The 18,464-nt window shown below is 44.1% G+C and overlaps 1 protein-coding gene across 1 annotated transcript in view; it reads left to right on the top strand.

Annotated features, from left to right (window-relative positions):
• The window catches only part of Bnip3 (BCL2 interacting protein 3), a 34,115-nt gene extending 16,503 nt beyond the window's left edge, over positions 1-17,612 (top strand). The window contains exons 4-6 of the mRNA XM_076795301.1: positions 13,759-13,832; positions 15,049-15,204; positions 15,555-17,612. Of these exons, the coding sequence (XP_076651416.1) occupies positions 13,759-13,832; positions 15,049-15,204; positions 15,555-15,606 (282 nt within the window). The 3' untranslated portion in view covers positions 15,607-17,612. The remainder of the gene's footprint in view (positions 1-13,758; positions 13,833-15,048; positions 15,205-15,554) is intronic.
• The last annotated feature ends 852 nt before the right edge of the window (positions 17,613-18,464 follow it).

Here is an 18,464-nt window from a genome sequence, read left to right as displayed (position 1 = left end):
CTCGTAGTGGAACGGCCGACCGTTTCCCGCTACCCAGCTCAACGATTCGAATCATTCGAGAATGATTCGACGACGCAGAAACGGGGCTTGGTACAAGCCTCCGAACTCTTACCGATGCTTGTTTTCCGCGGTTGCCGGGCCGTGTGCTATGCAGCGTGATTGATATAATCTTTTCCTGATATCATCAAGCTTGCGACGAGCTCTTGTTGCAACGTAGGTTCTACCCGCAAGTGCGTTGCAACGCGGCGTTGTTGTCCGCAATCCAAGATTTGTAACGTTAGGTTAGCTCACTTTCATCGAGGCTCCGCGGCGGCGGTGACTGTCGCATCCGAACTTCTTTGCATACGGCTCCTCGGGTTGTCGTGGTTCATTGCATCGAGGTTCTACTGCACCTAGATTTTACTGCATCGAGGTTCTACTGCACCTAGATTTTACTGCATCGAGGTTCTACTGCATCTAGCTTTTACTGCTTCGAGGTCCTAGCGAACCTAAGTTCCATTTAATCGAGGTTCCTTTGCATCGAGGTTCCTTTGCATCGAGATCCCTTTGCATCGAGGTTCCTTTGCATCGAGGTTCCTTTGCATCGAGGTTCCTTTGCATCGAGGTTCCGTTGCATCGAGGTTCCGTTGCATCGAGGTTCTATTGCACCTAGCGTTTGTTGCATCGAGGTCTTAGCGAGCCTAAATTCCATTTCATCGAGGTTCCGTTCCATCGAGGTCTTAGCGAACCTAAATTCCATTTAATCGAGGTTCCTTTCCATCGAGGTTCCTTTGCACCGAGGTTCCTTTGCATCGAGGTTCCTTTGCATCGAGATCCCTTTGCATCGAGGTCCCTTTGCATCGAGGTTCCGTTGCATCGAGGTTCCGTTGCATCGAGGTTCTATTGCACCTAGCGTTTGTTGCATCGAGGTCTTAGCGAGCCTAAATTCCATTTCATCGAGGTTCCGTTCCATCGAGGTCTTAGCGAACCTAAATTCCATTTAATCGAGGTTCCTTTCCATCGAGGTTCCTTTGCACCGAGGTTCCTTTGCATCGAGGTTCCTTTGCATCGAGGTTCCTTTGCATCGAGATCCCTTTGCATCGAGGTCCCTTTGCATCGAGGTTCCGTTGCATCGAGGTTCCTTTGCATCGAGGTTCCGTTACATCGAGGTTCCGTTGCATCGAGGTTCTATTGCACCTAGCGTTTGTTGCATCGAGGTCTTAGCGAGCCTAAATTCCATTTCATCGAGGTTCCGTTCCATCGAGGTCTTAGCGAACCTAAATTCCATTTAATCGAGGTTCCTTTCCATCGAGGTTCCTTTGCACCGAGGTTCCTTTGCATCGAGGTTCCTTTGCATCGAGATCCCTTTGCATCGAGGTCCCTTTGCATCGAGGTTCCGTTGCATCGAGGTTCTATTGCACCTAGCGTTTGTTGCATCGAGGTCTTAGCAAGCCTAAATTCCATTTCATCGAGGTTCCGTTCCATCGAGGTCTTAGCGAACCTAAATTCCATTTAATCGAGGTTCCTTTCCATCGAGGTTCCTTTGCACCGAGGTTCCTTTGCATCGAGGTTCCTTTGCATCGAGATCCCTTTGCATCGAGGTCCCTTTGCATCGAGGTTCCGTTGCATCGAGGTTCCGTTGCATCGAGGTTCTATTGCACCTAGCGTTTGTTGCATCGAGGTCTTAGCGAGCCTAAATTCCATTTCATCGAGGTTCCGTTCCATCGAGGTCTTAGCGAACCTAAATTCCATTTAATCGAGGTTCCTTTCCATCGAGGTTCCTTTGCACCGAGGTTCCTTTGCATCGAGGTTCCTTTGCATCGAGATCCCTTTGCATCGAGGTCCCTTTGCATCGAGGTTCCGTTGCATCGAGGTTCCGTTGCATCGAGGTTCCGTTGCATCGAGGTTCTATTGCACCTAGCGTTTGTTGCATCGAGGTCTTAGCGAGCCTAAATTCCATTTCATCGAGGTTCCGTTCCATCGAGGTCTTAGCGAACCTAAATTCCATTTAATCGAGGTTCCTTTCCATCGAGGTTCCTTTGCACCGAGGTTCCTTTGCATCGAGGTTCCTTTGCATCGAGGTTCCTTTGCATCGAGATCCCTTTGCATCGAGGTCCCTTTGCATCGAGGTTCCGTTGCATCGAGGTTCCTTTGCATCGAGGTTCCGTTACATCGAGGTTCCGTTGCATCGAGGTTCTATTGCACCTAGCGTTTGTTGCATCGAGGTCTTAGCGAGCCTAAATTCCATTTCATCGAGGTTCCGTTCCATCGAGGTCTTAGCGAACCTAAATTCCATTTAATCGAGGTTCCTTTCCATCGAGGTTCCTTTGCACCGAGGTTCCTTTGCATCGAGGTTCCTTTGCATCGAGATCCCTTTGCATCGAGGTCCCTTTGCATCGAGGTTCCGTTGCATCGAGGTTCCGTTGCATCGAGGTTCTATTGCACCTAGCGTTTGTTGCATCGAGGTCTTAGCGAGCCTAAATTCCATTTCATCGAGGTTCCGTTCCATCGAGGTCTTAGCGAACCTAAATTCCATTTAATCGAGGTTCCTTTCCATCGAGGTTCCTTTGCACCGAGGTTCCTTTGCATCGAGGTTCCTTTGCATCGAGATCCCTTTGCATCGAGGTCCCTTTGCATCGAGGTTCCGTTGCATCGAGGTTCCGTTGCATCGAGGTTCCGTTGCATCGAGGTTCTATTGCACCTAGCGTTTGTTGCATCGAGGTCTTAGCGAGCCTAAATTCCATTTCATCGAGGTTCCGTTCCATCGAGGTCTTAGCGAACCTAAATTCCATTTAATCGAGGTTCCTTTCCATCGAGGTTCCTTTGCACCGAGGTTCCTTTGCATCGAGGTTCCTTTGCATCGAGGTTCCTTTGCATCGAGATCCCTTTGCATCGAGGTCCCTTTGCATCGAGGTTCCGTTGCATCGAGGTTCCTTTGCATCGAGGTTCCGTTACATCGAGGTTCCGTTGCATCGAGGTTCTATTGCACCTAGCGTTTGTTGCATCGAGGTCTTAGCGAGCCTAAATTCCATTTCATCGAGGTTCCGTTCCATCGAGGTCTTAGCGAACCTAAATTCCATTTAATCGAGGTTCCTTTCCATCGAGGTTCCTTTGCACCGAGGTTCCTTTGCATCGAGGTTCCTTTGCATCGAGATCCCTTTGCATCGAGGTCCCTTTGCATCGAGGTTCCGTTGCATCGAGGTTCTATTGCACCTAGCGTTTGTTGCATCGAGGTCTTAGCGAGCCTAAATTCCATTTCATCGAGGTTCCGTTCCATCGAGGTCTTAGCGAACCTAAATTCCATTTAATCGAGGTTCCTTTCCATCGAGGTTCCTTTGCACCGAGGTTCCTTTGCATCGAGGTTCCTTTGCATCGAGATCCCTTTGCATCGAGGTCCCTTTGCATCGAGGTTCCGTTGCATCGAGGTTCTATTGCACCTAGCGTTTGTTGCATCGAGGTCTTAGCGAGCCTAAATTCCATTTCATCGAGGTTCCGTTCCATCGAGGTCTTAGCGAACCTAAATTCCATTTAATCGAGGTTCCTTTCCATCGAGGTTCCTTTGCACCGAGGTTCCTTTGCATCGAGGTTCCTTTGCATCGAGATCCCTTTGCATCGAGGTCCCTTTGCATCGAGGTTCCGTTGCATCGAGGTTCTATTGCACCTAGCGTTTGTTGCATCGAGGTCTTAGCGAGCCTAAATTCCATTTCATCGAGGTTCCGTTCCATCGAGGTCTTAGCGAACCTAAATTCCATTTAATCGAGGTTCCTTTCCATCGAGGTTCCTTTGCACCGAGGTTCCTTTGCATCGAGGTTCCTTTGCATCGAGATCCCTTTGCATCGAGGTCCCTTTGCATCGAGGTTCCGTTGCATCGAGGTTCTATTGCACCTAGCGTTTGTTGCATCGAGGTCTTAGCGAGCCTAAATTCCATTTCATCGAGGTTCCGTTCCATCGAGGTCTTAGCGAACCTAAATTCCATTTAATCGAGGTTCCTTTCCATCGAGGTTCCTTTGCACCGAGGTTCCTTTGCACCGAGGTTCCTTTGCAACGAGGTTCTTTTGCATGGAGGTTCCGTTGCATCGAGGTTCCATTGCATCGAGGTTCTATTGCACCCAGCGTTTATTGCATCGATGTCTTAGCGAGCCTAAATTCCATTTAATCGAGGTTCCTTTGCATCGAGGTTCTACTGCACCTAGCTTTTGTTGCATCGAGGTCTTAGCGAACCTAAGTCCCATTTAACACTTTGAACGCCAAACTAGAAACCCCAAAAATTCCATAAAATCAAAGTAAGTTATTTAATGAAATAAAAATTGCAAAAGATTAAGTGTACGATACTGAGTAATCCTCCAACTTTCTTGCATGTTACAGATCCTAATTAAGTTTAGTACAATGAAAATACGAACGTAAAAATTCATTTTAAAACCTGCACAAATAATTGCGTCAGCCACATATGGCTGACGTGGCGTTCAACGTGTTAATCGAGGTTCCATCGCAACGCATTACTGTTGCACCTAGGACCTATAGCACTCGGGTTCAATTTTCTAAAAGTTTCGTGGCATCTCGAAGTCTATTGCATGGAAGCTCGCCTGCATTCAGGTCCCCAGATGATTTTATAAGTGAGGAACAATCGTCATTCGTTGAGATCGCGACGGTTGCAGCGGAATGAAAGAAGACGGTGCATCGCGTCTTCCGAGGCGCGGCGCGAGTGCGTTCGCGCGGAGCGTGCATAACAGAGGAATTATCATAATCCCACGCGAGCACATTGCGGCCGATGGAGCGTCTGCGCGTTTTTCCTCGGAGCGTGCTCGAAGTGGTTCGCGGCAATCGTGCCGCGGGAGGACCGGTTTTTGCGCGGCGATGAGAATCGCGAGCCGATTCGCTGGCTCGCGATCGCGTGATCCCTCGTAACGGGGAAACGGAGACGCGCGAACACGCAGGTGAACGATCTACGGGCGCGCGAGCGCCTCTACAGCAAACCGACGAGCACGCACGCGTTCCGTTTCGTTTCGTATCGTTCGATTTCATTTCGCGACGAAACGCCATTGGGGTTTCGAGACGAGCGCACGCCTGTGGTCGTCGATATAAACGAGTTCTTAGCTGACTCATCGATAATTGCCGGACTCTTAGAATGCCTTCAGCAGTTTATCCGGCAGCAACGTCGAGTACCGTAAGCCTAAAGCCAGCAGCCACCCTATTCACGGCGAAACGCGTCGCGATGCATTAATATTGCACTCTGTTCGCTGCAGAAATCAGTTCTTTACACACCGCTTCGCGCAAACGATACGAAGCCATTTAAATGGAAATATCGGATCGTTGCTTTACGAAACGGTGTGCTCGATATTGAAATTTTCTGACGTAACTCGTTGAATAGATTCTGGCTTTCACGTGTCGGCAAAGAATACATTTTTAACACTACCACCTACCACGGTCAACGGACGACCGGTTTCTTATTTTACAGTTACTGGAATTACGCAGAATAGGAATAAATTCGATCTTGTTATTTTCAGAATACGCGCCATTCATTACTATTTGGCAGTTCATTATTATTTGGCATCACCGTTTGCACAGATGATGGTTCAATCATCTAGCCTCGAGACAAACCAAAAAGAATCGGTAATGCGCCGCATACTGAAACAGATGCATGTTTTACAAAGTGTACACACGCCGATGCACGCGTCGCGCGCTCTAAAGTGCATAGCAAGCTTATAGTCTTCGCCCGTGTGAAACTTACGGAACTAGAGTCGCCAGTTTCGAAAAGAATCTGACGAATTAGTTATTGATGAACCTAATTGCGTCGGCGCTCGACCTAAGCGGGAAGAGTCCCTTTCTAAAGTATCATCGATTTCAACAACACGGGATGATTCTTGTCCCACGTGTTACATTTGCGCAGTTCTTGCGACTCGTGCCAGTTCTCCAAGGTTTTCGAATTGGACGTAGTTGGGGAACCTGTATGCTCGATGTCGGGCCTTTTATTTTCTCGTTGATGAGCGCGTTCGAAAGAGAAATTGGAGAATTTCTGCCAAATGAAATTAATTCAATTCCCGGTACGCGAATGCAGTTCAGTGGATTATTAACCCTTAGTACTCGAATGGCGACTGTAAGGCGCTACTAAAAATTGCTGTATCATTATTCAAAATATATTTAACTTTATTAAATTTGTTTGTACTTAATAAATTATTGAACACTTCAGTACTGTACGAGTAAATTGCACCATTTTTGTATGTAAAAATAATCTATAGGAGGGAAATATTCTAGGTCGGAAGAATGGTTTCGTTTTGGAGTCAAAATTGCTTCGAGTGCAAAGGGTTAAACGTGAACAATTTTCTACAATCTTAACATTCCCCGAAGCCATGAGGACACGAAGTCCTTTATGTCGTAGAAACAAAGCGTTTATAGTGTTCTTGCAAGTTTTATTTCTAACTTGAGTTTGAGGGTCCCAAAATTTGTACCGCTTGGGGCCTCCACTCGACTTGAGCCGCTACTGTCGAAACGTTCTTCGAATTTGCACGTAATTGCACTGCGGTATGCTGAACCTCTTCAGTAAATTTTCTTGGATAATAATCGCTTTCTACCATTGGTCTCGCAGCAGTTTATTGCAGTGGAACCTTATTCTTGGTATCCTGGTTTCCGTGCAGGGATCCTTAATTAATTAGCGTTTTGTACGCTCGGCTGTAGGTTCTATCTTGAAATTGTTGCTCTGAATGTACACAGCACTTTAACACGTAGAAAGTACGCCGCGTGTTTCCCTCTATACGGGGAATAAACCGCTCGATAAAAATTTCTCTTTTGCCTGTTACGCGACGTTGTGAACGTAACGTGTTCCACTTCCGCGTAATCCGAGCGAGGAGTCCGCGTTTCCGTGAACCGGTTCGCACAAACGACGGTTTTCAAGGCGCTCGGAGCTGTACCATCCGATTTCTCGTTCGCCGATTGCTCCTGCACAATGCCAGCGCCAGTCGAATATCCTTTATTCCACGTTTATCATTGCACTATAACGAGAAATAATCCTTTTTTCCTCGAAAGCGAAACATATCCTTTCAATTTTCCTGCCCACACTTTTCGTTCCTGATGGAATCCCTCCCTCGGCAGTATCGTTTTTTTTTACTAACGCGGTGGGTCTTTTATACCTGGACAAATGTTTAATCAACCAGTTATTTTTAGCGTACAGAGCTTGCGTTCAACAAATGTGCTTCCGTGGGAATTTATTCGCCACTGCACCGAGTCAATTGGAATCTGAATAAATGAATTTTCGTGGAATAAAATCGAGTTCGATTGGCCTGACGTCCCAGCGCGTGCACGGTGATCAATGGCGGCGAGATAAAAGAGAACGACGAAAGTCCCACGTGGGCAAGGGAGCAACACAGAACCCCGTCCCGACCAATCCGGAATTGTCCAGGGATCGGACGACTCGTGGTATCGAATCAATTCGCCGTGGGCAAAACGTGCATGACCTGATTTCCTTCGATCGGCTCTTGATCACCTCTTTTTATACCTCGAACGCGCTATTGTCACCGGTGAGAAAGTGACTCGCACGGTTCGCTAAAGTTAGATCGATTTTTCCACGTCGCTGGATACTGCTTACGTCGGCGATTCCTTCGGGAACGAGACGTTTCCTGCGGGAATAAAAATTTTTTATTGCATTTGCTATTGATACAATCAAACTAATCTATTCAATGAAATAAAAATTGAGAAGTTGAGACCTATAATACCGAATACAGTTCTCCTTACATTTTCCAATGGTAAAAACGTTTGAAATGTCTACGTACAATTCAGATTGGCCTAAACGGAAGAACACTCCTAACATCTGGCTACCGATTTTCCCACACGGTTCCCGCATTTGGAGCGCAGGACGTTCATCTGGTTCTAAAATGGCTCTCCTAGATCCTGAAACAGTTGTCGCGCTAATTTATGGTTGTTTTTTTTTTTCACCGACAGCAATAAAATCGTCGTGTGGACCTTTTTACTGCCCGCGTGGGAGGATAGAAGCGTTAAAAACAGAATCCGTGGAACACGTAGACGAACCAAGCCCGATTCGGTAAACGGTCGCGCAGCGTAACGGATTTCGAAAGAGGTTTACCAGGTAGGAATCTAGAAACGAGAAAAATTCAGTTGCGATTTAATTGCGCGAGAATAAACGGTCGCGACCACCAAGAATCGATGAACTTGTTAACTAGATAACGAGATATTGATAAGAACATTTTTCTTCGACGAGCGTCTTTTTCGATAAACCTGGGAGTGCCTTACGTGCGAGGACACTAGATTAGCAAGATTTCTTTTCGGTGGATATGGTTGCTTTTGTTTTATGATCGGGGATTTCGTTTGTATACAATGAAGATAAAGGTATGATTTGTAGAACACTGAAACTTCAGAACTGTTTGGCAACACGATTGTTTTGCCACAATTTATTGTGAAATACTTTGGATAAGAAATCAATCTTTATCTGGTCTTTGTTTCTTGTTGTTTGGGAAATTTCGATGTTCGCAGGAAAATGTACGATTGGCTGTAAGATTAGCGTTGAAGGATGTTATCGATCGAATAAAATTAAGGGATTGGTAATGATTCTAGCGTGGCAATTAAACCAGAAACGAAGACTGAAAGTCCGAATGAAATTATTGGAACAGAATCGAATGAAAATCAATTTGAGAGGATATCGCCAATTTTTATGTCGCGCTACAGAGGTTTCAATAAACGATTCTATGATCCGATCAATCTTGTTTTCTTTGGCGTTATTGGAGTTGGTTATCCCGTCGCCGAGGATCCGATTAACAATCCGGATTCAATCATTCTCGTTAGCTTCGGCGAAAGAGATATTCGAGCGAAATCGCATCCAGTAGTTTTCCTGCCGGAGTGCAACGTCCTTGGACGCAAGTAGAAGAGCCACAGTGTCGCCAGATCAAGACTTGTTCCCCCACTCTAATTTCCCCTTCTACCGCACTATTCCCCCACGCTTCCCCCGTGGCCCGGTCACGTGACGCGTTCCGTCTCTGTCGCGCATACTCCGGTACTGGCAGAGAGGGGGTAACTCTTTCCCCTCGATTCGTGCTCCCTCCCCTCATCTGGCGACACTGAGAACAAGCAAGCCTCTTGTCGAACGCGTCACGATGCGCCTAACCGGGCTACCGATGGGAACCGACCTTAAAAGGATTTTCCACCGAGCGAGACAATCCACGTCGCTGCAAATCGCACCGAGTCACTTCTGACGCGTTTCAAAACATAGTTGAAGCGGGCTTACCAAACTAGCCTTTGACGTCTATCTTTCGATGGGACGAGATTAAACAAAGCCGGATAATTCGAGGATAATGGACGCTCTCGAGTGGCCAGCTCTCCGCGTGATTGTTCCCGATTTCTAAATGCATTCGGCGCCGACGGGCGCGTCTCTTCGCTTGTGCATTTCTGACCGCGACAATGGCCATTTATTTCCACAGTCGATTCGACACAAATGAAAGTTAATTGCAAAGTACTCTTGGCCAGTGACAGTCAATCGTAATGAATATTTAAAAATTGAGCACAAATAGTCTGGAGAATTTTTTAACGCTAGAACTACAGGATCCCACAAAATGGCAGGTGCTGAATTTCTCAACTTAATTATTGAAACTGTCAAGATGGATTTATGAGGAATTTATAATAGATTTATTAGATTTATTTCTTAGGTCTTATGTCGCAATAAACATTTCGAAATATTTGAAGAAGTACATTATTGTTATTTTTATAAAGTAATGGTTCCATGATAACGTCAGCCACCAAACAAGTACTATAAAATAAACCAAAGGTAAAGCACACGTTAATTAGCAAATAATCAAGCGAAAAATGTATACACAACGTGTAGGTGTCGTTATTACAATCCGTATACAATTCGTAATTCATTATTCAGCCACGTGGGCAGCATTCCTCGGTATTCAGGCCAATCGCGGGACGGAGGTTCGAAAGATATCCTTGAAAATCGATCCTTCGTCGCATTCTCGCATACGTAATCGAGTCGGTCAATCGAAATCGAGAGGGTGATTCAAACGGAAGCATCGAATGCTTCCTGCGTCTCATTGGGTCTCGTTGGCTCATTGTCTTCCGGTCGCTTGGGTCATTGACGCCATTGTTGCGATCCTCCGAAATGTAAAATCAACCCTAACTGGTCTGCACAGTTTCCAGCTCAAGAAACGTTCTTATTGCATCTATTTGCCTCCAAGAAAACTTTCTTAACGCTTTCGAAAAACCGTGGCTCGGTAAACGAAGTAAAATTTCAGATCAATTTTACGTCGTAACCGACTGCAAAAGTCGGAAAACAAGAAAGAGCAATTGCGTTTTGAATGAATTACACGTTTCGAAACCAAGTTAGGTTTCTATATTAGACACCTGGAAAAGTGTCTGTCGCAAATATTATCGTCTTGCACACGAAGATCGCGCAAATCAGAAAAGGAAGTCTCTTGGGAGCACGAGGTGTGCAGAAACATTTTAAATTTAAACAAAATATAGTTTCCCGGTGAGACTTTTCACACGGGAAACACAGGAAAATTGATCGCCTTTCAAGCGTACGTCGCGACGCCACAAAAATAGATCATTGCAACAAACCCGCAGAGAATCTGACGGTTCTAAGGCGTCGTAGCAAATGATTCATCCAAAAGAGACGCAAATTCGCGCAATTTTGAGCAACGAAAGCCCCCACTGATTCATGGTAAAATTTGATTGCCCGGTGGTTTCATTCCAACTGGACGCTATTCCCCGAAATAGAGCGTCTCCGTCGCCGCCGACGTTGCCGTTGACTTGGCAAACGATTTAAATAAATTGGACGGTGGTTAACGAGCGTGTAACGGCGCTGCAAATAATCCCGCGGATCCCCCCGGCATTGTTGCAGCTATTCGGCCGAATCGTTTGCTCGTCGTTTAGGCGCGCGTTCGCAGCGAGCGGCGCAGCTCGCTGTCGCCTATGCAAATGTTCATCTCCGCGGACGGAATCGCAACGAGGCAAACGAAACGGAACGGAATGGTTCCCGGGGACTGCGAACGGTTTAAATAATTTGTCAACACCGCGGAAACCTCGCTGAACTGGTTTGATTCGGCTGCTGCGATTATCTGCAGCCTTGAGCGACGGGATTTTATAATAATAACCGAGAATAATCGCGGGAATGGTCGACACGATGAATTCTTGAGATCTGCTAATAGGCCAATTTTTTTGAGCCGAAGACGTGACCGGGGAATGAAATTTCGAGCCATAATATTTGCGCTAAAAAAGAAATGGTTGAACGGCCAGGTCGACAACGGTTCAAGCAATTTTAAAGTTACCAGAGAATTCATGCAAAAAATGATGAACTAAAAGTTACTTCCGAATCGCTCGTTTTCCGCGGGCTCGAATACGCATAGTCGATCGAACAAATAATTATCTCAGGTTCCACGAGCGCTGACAGTGCCTTTCCGGACGTGTACAAATGATCGCGTCCCGCGTTTCAGCGAAAATAATGAAACTGCAAATGGAAAAATTCGAGGACGATGTCGTTTCTAACGAGCCGAGCTGTTTTCAAACAGAAAAAAAAAAAACGAGAGTAAACCGGACTATCGCGCTTATGCGGTATCGCGGTGACCGCATTTACGCCGAATAATCTGTCCAAATATAGAAAAGCCCGTTCACGGACAGCGTGTTTGCGCACCGAATTAGGATTTTTGGTCGGCCGTACGGTCGATAATTCGCGAACGTTATCGCAGCCACGATAGCGATAAGCCCTAAGCGTTGCTGGCTGGATCGAGGCAAATGTCAACCGCTGAAAATAATATAGCAACAAATACGATTCCTCCCCGTTGAAAAAAAAAAGTCGAGCTATTCGCGGGGCTTTTAAATTATAATAATCGGTTTGTCCTGCGAGCGCTAATTTGCCGAACGCAACAATTTATTCGACGTTTCAAGTACTTTTCCCGATAAGTTTAATTAACGACGCAGTCTACCATTTAAACACGTGTACGACGTAAACGGGGAATTACTATCGCCGCTTATCTATTTGAACGGGATAAAACAAACAGTTTTTGAACAATATATTTCATTAAAAAATGTTATCATAAGGTTCCTCTTTGTTGGACGATTATTAGACTGCGGATTTCATGTGTTCATGATAAAAATTACTAGATCAAATATGATTCGGTAGAAACACTTAGAGTATTTACAATGGGTCCCTTACCCGACTGTACAATGTTATGGCACGTCGTAGAAAATTTTCGCGCGCGAAATATAAGTTTAGGCGTGTCCGCGACCCCGGCGATTGTTTACAAACAAACGCGGCGCAGTTGTGCGACGCGTGTACAACGATAGCAAGACTGCGATCGTGTCTCGCGATTGGCCGATCGCCAATAGAAGTTATCCTTGGACGGCTCTCGTGCGCCGTGGCATCCCTGGTGGTATAGTCATTCATAGATAAGAGCACGGCCACGAGCTGCCGCACGTCTGCGATCATTTTTATCATCGAGCAATCAACTTTTCCTTTTTCTTTTCTCGTTCTCTCAAGTGAACAAGACAACAATGAAAATAGTAATCCTTCTTCGTCGTACGATCGCTCGTGAACGAATAATCGAAGAGCATAATATTTATACTTGTTTAACTATCGCGCGAGATACCGAGCATAATGCTCGTGTGGATTGGCGAGATAGCAAATGTTATTGAACTTCTAATTGTTGCTGGATTTAGTGTTGAACATTCGTAGAAAGCGTTGAACATTTACGAATGCGTTGCAATTGTTTGAACCGATTGTTGCTTTGCCGATTTTCTTCTCGAACTCGAAAGCCTCGAGAGATCGGTATGGAGCTTGGCAAAAGTGAATCGTCAAGATTGTTGTCTACCAAAAGAATTTCTGACAAACAAGATTGTTTCTCGGTTGATCAAAGAATGGGACGCGGCGATCTCGATCCTGTTGCGCAACGATCGGCGGTCGATTCTCGATCGCGATCGAATTCTTCCAGGCGGCAGGAAACCGATCCGTGTCGCGCGTCGCGCGTCGGTTTCCCGTAGCGTCGGCCCAGCAGAAAAACCCGCACGAGCTTTGTGTTACACGCACAAAACCGGTAAACCGATCCCACTGACTTTCAATTCATTCCAGACGCGTGTGCATCTTCTGTTTCACTGGACGACACGGGATCCGCTCGCTCGACGACTTAAACGATTCGCGATCCGATTCGCCAGCAGGATTATACCTAAACGAGTCCCGTTCGAATCGTGTTTCCCTCGGATCCAAAATTAGCTCGTTCTTTGAATTGCCTTGACGCGCGATAGTCGCCTATGCAGAGTGTCCCAAAAATGTGCTACCTTGAAACCGGCGATTCCTGAGGCCATTTCAAGTAACTTTTTCCTTTGCGAAAATGTTCTCCGCGGCTTTGTTAACAAGTTATTAACGAAAGAACGCGGACCAATAGGAATCCTTCCGCAGTATCCGCGCTCTGATTGGTCCGTGTTTTTTCGCTAATAGTTCCTTAACAAAGCACCCCTTTCAAGGAAGTACATTTTTGGGACACCCTGTTTACAATACAACGTGCTCAACGCATGAGATTTGCGTAATAATCAACGTGTTAATAACGCACAAATTAGCATCCAATAAATTATTCTTTTTCATTAGTCATTGTAGTTTTCCAATGAGTTCATTGTTTTTTACAGTGATTCATATGAACTGGATCACGAACGAACGTGCTCATGTTACAATCTATTATTTACCCGTGGATTAAAAGTCCTTATAAGAGGATTAAATATTTTAACTATATCTGCTGACGTGTATAGAATTGTCGTATTAACTGGTTCTCTTGTATTCTGTTGTTGCAGGAACCAGAGTTTCTGGACAAAAACACCGACTGGATCTACGAGTGGAGTTCGCGTCCGGACCAAGTGCCCCCGAAGTATGCAAATTGTTCTACACGCGTGTGCAAGACCGTCCGCCGAAACGGGAATGCCTAAATGTCTCCGTTATTTATGGTCGGGGGAAGAAAACAGCTCGAGACAAAGCAACGCTATTTTAAGAAGCACGTTCCACTTTCAATGCAGAAAGATTTCTCAAATTAAGATTTCTCAAATTTTCAAAAAACCCATTGTTCACAGAAAAATTTCGCCCGTTGCTTTGCGCCGAGATGATTATTTATTTCAGCTATAAATAACCGAGATATTTTTGTATTTTGACTCCGATGCTCCGCCTTGTACATATTTGTTTAAGAAACGATCCCCTTTTCCTAAAATTGTTCCTTTATTTTTTCTCGTGCGTATTTTAAATATGCATAACCGTCCTCGCGCAGATCCTTTGCTATTCGAACAATCGCCAAGCAGATTGTCCTACTTACAGCGATAATCGGATCGTAGATTACGCACACTGGTAGTGTATATAATAATAAATAAACAAGATTTCCATTTTATTTGAAGTGCGATAAGCGCAATGGCAGAGTCAATACGCTTCTGTTTGACCCAGTACAGCAAATCTTATATTTGTAACATTAGTAGTTTTATGATAGCTGTGTACATCGATGTAGTCTTATATAGAGTGAGTCAGTATTGCAAACAGTAACAAAGACAGAAGAAAAATGTTTCTATGTTGTTCCGGAATTGTTGGAACAGCTGCGGAAAGTGCAGAAATTCTCCGAGGTGGTCGGCACCATGTTTGCTTTTAAATAATAACTTCGGCTTGGGAATTATTTCACTAAGCTCACAAGTTCCAGAGTACTTTACAAACTTCCTAGCACAGTGTAAAGCCATAATATCTGTGTGGCAACTCTTTTTCCCAAGTTCCTGAGCTCTACTTTAAAGTATGATCTATTTTATAGACTGCTCCAAAATTCCTAACATAATGCAAAGGTACAATTTTAATTTGGATATGGCTTCTCCTAATTTATTAACGCTAGGTTTACGGAGCAGTGAAAGCTTTTACATTACTGTATAAAAATAGCGAGAATGTGTCTATCCAAATTTTTAGCCATTTTTAAAATAATATAGATGTACCCAAAGAAATTAAATTCTGGTCCACTTGGAAGGTCCCAATACAATGGAAAATCATTCCCGTTTTTCCACAGTTACATTTTCCCCGGCATTTCAAGGACGCTTTTACTCAATGTTGTTGTTCCATTTCAGAGATTGGAAATTTAAGCACCCTCTTGGAACAAACAAGAGGAAATCCTACAGCATCCGAACCACAAAGGTCGGCAAGATTGGTCTGTTCTCAAAGGAGGTCCTCTACACTCTTTTCATTACAAACATTCTGTCCGTGTTGGTCGGCGCTGGCTTGGGGTAAGCATTTTTGTAACTTCAAAGAATCATTCAAACGAGTGGACTCCATTGGTTTCCTGTTGCTCCACAGGGCTTCCCTCCAACCATTCTCTTCCAAAAACATAGCCAACACAAGACTTGTACAAACACATTAGAATCATTCGTATGGCCAATTACAGCAGTAGGAATTCTTATAGTTAAAAGATAAGCAAGACTCGTCTAAAGACTCAAAATGGACATTGAACAGGGTAAAGGATGGTTGGAGGTCCAAAAAAGGTCATAATGTTTTACATGTGGAGCTGATTGAATGAGGACGAGAGTATTAAATTGAGATTGAGAGTACTATACTAAAATCTGTGCGCATTTTGCAGAGTCTGGCTGACCAGGCGAGGATTCATAACGTCCAGCGTGACCATTGAGTGAAGAAGCTCGCCAGTCAAGACCGCGGACGTGTAAGGATTGTTGCGCTTATGGTTGGAAGGGGAACAGAGCGACGGGTTGGCCCAGAAACGAGTTGCGAAAGAAAGAAGACTGAAGAGCGAAGATGGTCTATCGAGCCTAAAACATTGTCTAAACAAGAAAAAAAAAACAAAACAAACCACAGTAAAAACCGACAACAATCAAGAAACAGATACATCTCGAATTTCGATTAGCTTCCTTCACCTGATTTTTCATATTAGCACTATTCGTCTTGACCCTTTCCTGCCTGACAGACAGAACTTAAAAGCCAACGGTTGTGGACCCATCGGGACACGCGCCGCGTTTTATTATCTCATAAGCCGTGTACGCAATTTGCATTTGCTTAGAATGAAAGGAGGAGAAACGTGTTGAAGAAGAAAAGCATCGTAGACATATACAGAGAGACACGTACACGAACATACACAAGATTAATATGATTTATTACTATAGTCTAGCGCGTTGTTGATACAACAAGGAACATGTCCATTTTATACCGTTTCTAAATGCGTTTCTATCTGCGATAGTCTATATGTAGGTATAGCTTGGATAGTATTTATCTATAATTAATTATTAATTGTTACACGGAGAGGAGAACGTTGGGGACAGATATAGAATGTTTATGAGAGAGGGAAAAAGTGTAAGGAAATTACTATGGATTAGTATAACGATTGGAGGAGATTAAAGAGACAGGGAGAGAGAGAGAGAGAGAGAGAGAGAGTAATCATTTAGGAAAGAAAGGAATTGCGAAGAGAGACATTCGACTGCATTGAAATCGACGTTCAATGCGGGCACGAGTAGGCAAATTTTGTTCGAGTGTGATACATGTTATATAGTGAGTCAATGGAGCTTATGGTATCTTCTTTCAACGGAGTAATAATTCAAATCTGTTCGTAATATACAAGTACAATAAGGCGAGAGTTTATTGGAAAATGATTTACAAATGTATGACCGCGTTCACGATTTTCTATCTCGTTCAATGATGTTTCTTTCTTTTCCTTTTTTCTATGTTTGCGACGCCGCTGTCGTCGACTACGATAAAATTGTGCAAAGAATCGTCACGATTCTGATTTAATTTTATAATTTTTCGTTAACAATTAAGAATTGGCATATTTGGATATAAACGTTTGCTTTCATTGGTGTGTCTTTAATCGTATGAATTTATTAGGCACCAACCCTGGCAGAAAGCATTCGATCAAAATCGTGATCATTGTTGGGAGCCTACATGAAAAGCGAAACATTGTATTGCGTATATGTTAGACTTATATTTTAATTCGGTTAATTATATTTCCGAAAAAAGTTAATTAAACGATTGGTGTTCTCTTGTCCATTTACCGGATATAAGATAATGCACTGTTCATCATTACTTGGAGGTGAACAATTTTTCTCAACACTTAGGGTTAATTGAATACTTCTGTGAATCTGTGTAACATTCGAGTACCTTCTGCTGGGGGTGTGATAATCGACGATGCACTTGGAATATGCGACAGCGATTTTATACGACGCGAACTATGATTTTGTATCGTCCAGTACACACAGAAGCTTCGACGAGAGGCGAAATAGGGGATCGCTCGTAATTTCGGCGAGAAACCTCGTGTCAATTGAACGATCCTTCCTTCATTTGAAAGACTTTTGCCAGTTACTTGCGACGCTTACAATTCTCCCGCGAAATATTTCGAGTCGCGCTTATCTTTCGACAGCACAATGTGTGGTTGGTATGAACTATGGTAAAATAAACAAAAAAAAAAAATAATAAACAAATAAAAAGGCATAAATAATAGAAAGAAACAACTCGGTAGCGGTCGCTATCGCTTTACTAAGATTTACCGCGGTTTTTCACTGACGACGAATATAATATCTGTACCGTGTATTCAGTGTAAGATGCTGTATATTATGAAACAGTGCGTATTCGATGTAAGTAGGAATTAGCCACGCAGGTTTTTGTATTTTCAATAATAATTCTATATATTATATCGGCTCTTTTATTTCTGGAAACCTTGCAACGTCCAAATCATTATGATTGCAAAATTATCGATTTAAATCGATAAAGCTAAAGTGCAATGCAAAAGCACGCGTCGAATGTTTTTACAGCACTCTGTAGTTGAGCTGCGTGCTCCAGGGACTTGAAAGTGTCTGTGAAATGCCAATTACATCAACAAAATCCATGAAAATGGCGCCTGAACCGGACAACCCGGGAGCAACTTCCAAAAAACAAAAATAACCAAGTAACCTCTTCCGATTTGTCAAGATTCAACGAATGCAAAACAATAATTAAACCCGAGAAGCTCTGCTGAACCGTGTCCAACTGTACCCGACGGCTGTTATTAGCATGACGGATTACGATGACGCGAAGACTCGCGAGAAAAACATCAAGATCTTCGTCAGGGTCCTGCCTTTACAGAAACCTTGCGAAACGTGCGTGAGAATCGACACGGAATGCAAAGTAATTAATTGATTGTCCGAGTTTGAGATTATATTGTCCTTGGTTAACCGGTTACGACGAACTTTCCATCCGAGTAGCGCATTAATTGAATTAATTATAAGAATGATTGGTCTTGATCCTCTCTTTAGAAAATATTTGTACGATGTCTTCAAGAGATGCAGCCGAACAGAATCGCCGTAACTAAACAGCCGTCTTATTGGTGCTTCCAAACGGATGGCATTTTTATCGATGCCTCGCAGGACGAGGTGTATCATGTTTCTAGCAAGGACCTAGTCCCAAAGTAAATGAAAACATGATGACGCTCATTTTAAAACCTTTCCAAAGCTTTAACCTCATCTCCATACGTTCTAGACAGTATTTAAGGTAGCTGTCTCTATGTAGT

This window comes from Halictus rubicundus, chromosome 10, assembly GCF_050948215.1.
Source record: "Halictus rubicundus isolate RS-2024b chromosome 10, iyHalRubi1_principal, whole genome shotgun sequence".
In the NCBI taxonomy this organism is placed as follows: Eukaryota; Metazoa; Arthropoda; class Insecta; order Hymenoptera; family Halictidae; genus Halictus; species Halictus rubicundus.
The sequence above is the reverse complement of the archived record's forward strand: the minus strand, read 5'-3'. Positions and strand labels throughout refer to the sequence as shown.